At 35.8% G+C, this 2511-nt stretch overlaps 1 protein-coding gene across 1 annotated transcript in view; it reads left to right on the top strand.

Moving 5' to 3' along the window:
• Window positions 1-2264, top strand: part of LOC108522446 (probable ubiquitin carboxyl-terminal hydrolase FAF-X) — a gene marked incomplete at its 5' end in the record, with an annotated part of 19627 nt that extends 17363 nt beyond the window's left edge. Inside the window, 2 exon segments of the mRNA XM_017862653.1 lie at window positions 214-264; window positions 624-2264. Of these exon segments, the coding sequence (XP_017718142.1) occupies window positions 214-264; window positions 624-799 (227 nt within the window).
• Window positions 2265-2511: the final 247 nt, after the last annotated feature.

The following is a 2511-nucleotide window of genomic DNA, read 5'->3' as shown; positions in this document are numbered from 1 at the left end:
AAAAAAAAAAAAAAAAAAAAAAAAAAAGTCTAGAATCTTAGCTTGGCTGATGGAGCATGTACAGAAAAATGAGAGCACTGTAGGGTTCAGACATTTTAAAAGGTTAAGGAACCAAATCCACAAGGGAAGTGTTAACTTCCTTTGACCCTGAGAAAGCTCTTATGTTAATCATGCCTGGTTACTCTATCATCTTGAACATTGTTCTGTTTTTAGTCAGCATTATTGTGAGTTCAGGGTTACTACTCCTGTTTATCTTGTATCATGGTTAGTCGATTGGATTTAGCATGTGGAAGAATCAATAGATGCTCATAGATGGTTTTCTGAACATTTTTTACCAAGAGCAACAGTGGGTTAATCCTTTATTTGCCAGACTTGAGTCTAAATCATTTTGGCACTAAAAATCACTTTGGCCAAAGATGTATGTGGACCTACACAATCACTGCTCTTATTCAGGGTTTGGGGGTTTGCATTTACACTATGTTTTTCTCTTTCAAGCCTTTTTTTGTTTTTGTTTTTGTTCTTGCACAATAGTAGTCCAACGGTATTTACAGAGTAAGTCCCAAGAATAAAAGTTTACATTTCTAGAGACTTTAGACCATGATTTTGAAGTTGTTTTACTGTGTGAAAAGTTTTAACATGCAGATCTCTTCTCCTTTCCCAGAATAACCATGTGCATGGACAGCCATATACAGGCCCAGCAGCACATCACATGAACAACCCTCAGAGAACTGGCCAACGAGCACAAGAAAATTATGAAGGCAGTGAAGAAGTATCCCCACCTCAAGCCAAGGATCAATGAAATGCACATAATTAACTGGTTCCATCAAGACTGTGCACCCAGGCCTTACAGTCCAACCTTTTTCTGTGTCTGGCTAATATTTAAAACTAGAAAAACTATTCCTAATCAACATGGAGTGGAGAGTTTATTCACTGTCTTATCTGCAGAAATTTGCTGTCAATATATAACCCGCCTGCAGTGGAAAGTGTATAGTGTTTTGTAATAAATGGCCTGATGCTAATGTGTAAATGGCAAAGGTGTATATAGTATATTAATGTTGACTGTTAATTCTTAAGCAAGAAACTTTTTTCTTGATGAGACTCACAGATCTACACAAACTACAAAAGTTAATTTTCTTGTTATACCCACTGCACTCTGCAACCAGTGTTGCCTGCCCCATGGCAGTTGGTTCAGCTCCTTTACAAAAAAATCCAACAGCAACAAAACAGAGCCCATTCATGTCAGCCACACCAATAGTTTCATATTAATTCTTTGCCACTGGAGTCAATTTTGCTATGAGCAATGTAAGGCTGGTAACCTTTAAATTATTTGGTTGATGTGGAAAATTGGTGATGTAACACTGTTTCTAGATTTTTTTTCATTGCCTTTTTATTCTGATATTAGGTTAATCACTTTGAAGCTATAGTTATGCTGTAACATTTAGCATGGCTTCACACCAAGTTAGTGTAGCCAGTGAGGAAAAAGTTACCATAATGACAGCAGTTGTCCAAGAAGTGACAGCTGTATTACTCAGAGCTTTTACTTCTTACACCTAGAATATTAAAATATAAAACAAGGGGAGAAATGTGACAAACAGGCTGTTTTCAGTTGCACATATGTTCCTTATGTATAATGTTGGACAGTTCAATCTCTGGGTGGGATAAAGAACACTTACGTATCAGTAATGGGAATTTTAAAAAATTTAAAACAAATATGCAAAAATTTGCTATGCCAAGATGCTGGAGCATAATAGAAGACTGTATTTGGTGTGCTTGTTTTGTTTCTTTGGTAGCGTTTATTAGGTGAATCTTCTCAAACTTTCCTTCTGCTGGATCCCAGTGACGTGGAAGTCATCAGAATCCCACGGTACTTGGAGTACCTCTCTGCACCAAGATAGCTGGCTGATTTTCTGCTCAGTCACAATTTTACTTGAAAGCAAGAATTGTCCTAGCTCCTCTTCCATTATTCCAAAAAGTTTAACGTTCAAAGCAGGGTCTCATTAAAAAAGAAACTACTGGTTAGTTAATATAATTGAGATATCACAATTTCAGAATAAACATTTGATTACAAATAAGGAACTCCTCAGTTCATACTGTATTTAAAAGAGAATTGGTAACTTGAATGTGTGTAATTTTTTGGAACCTGTCTAAAAACCAAATACCCTGCAAACAGATACAGCCCACCCTATTCTATTTAAATATTTTGCTGTTTTATTTTATAGAAATTATTTTGCTGAATTCACAAATAGAATTTGATTTAAGAAGAACTTTTTGTCCTGTGGTGTGTTTTTGGTTTTTTTTTTGGTTACTTTTTTTGTCCTTTTTTTTCACAGAGGACTGCATATTAAAATTCATTCTGTGCATAGCATGCCTAGGCATGACACTGATTCAGGATTTCAGTCACACTGAGTTTTTGTGCACAGAAAGATTTGACCTTTGGCCCTTTACTGAAGATTTTGAGAAATCAGGATGTTGACACTGTAAAAGTTTCCTAACATAATCTTGTACTTTTTG

The sequence above is a fragment of the Rhinopithecus bieti genome, unplaced genomic scaffold (genome assembly GCF_001698545.2).
Source record: "Rhinopithecus bieti isolate Rb0 unplaced genomic scaffold, ASM169854v2 scaffold_66227, whole genome shotgun sequence".
NCBI lineage: Eukaryota > Metazoa > Chordata > Mammalia > Primates > Cercopithecidae > Rhinopithecus > Rhinopithecus bieti.
The sequence above is the reverse complement of the archived record's forward strand: the minus strand, read 5'-3'. Positions and strand labels throughout refer to the sequence as shown.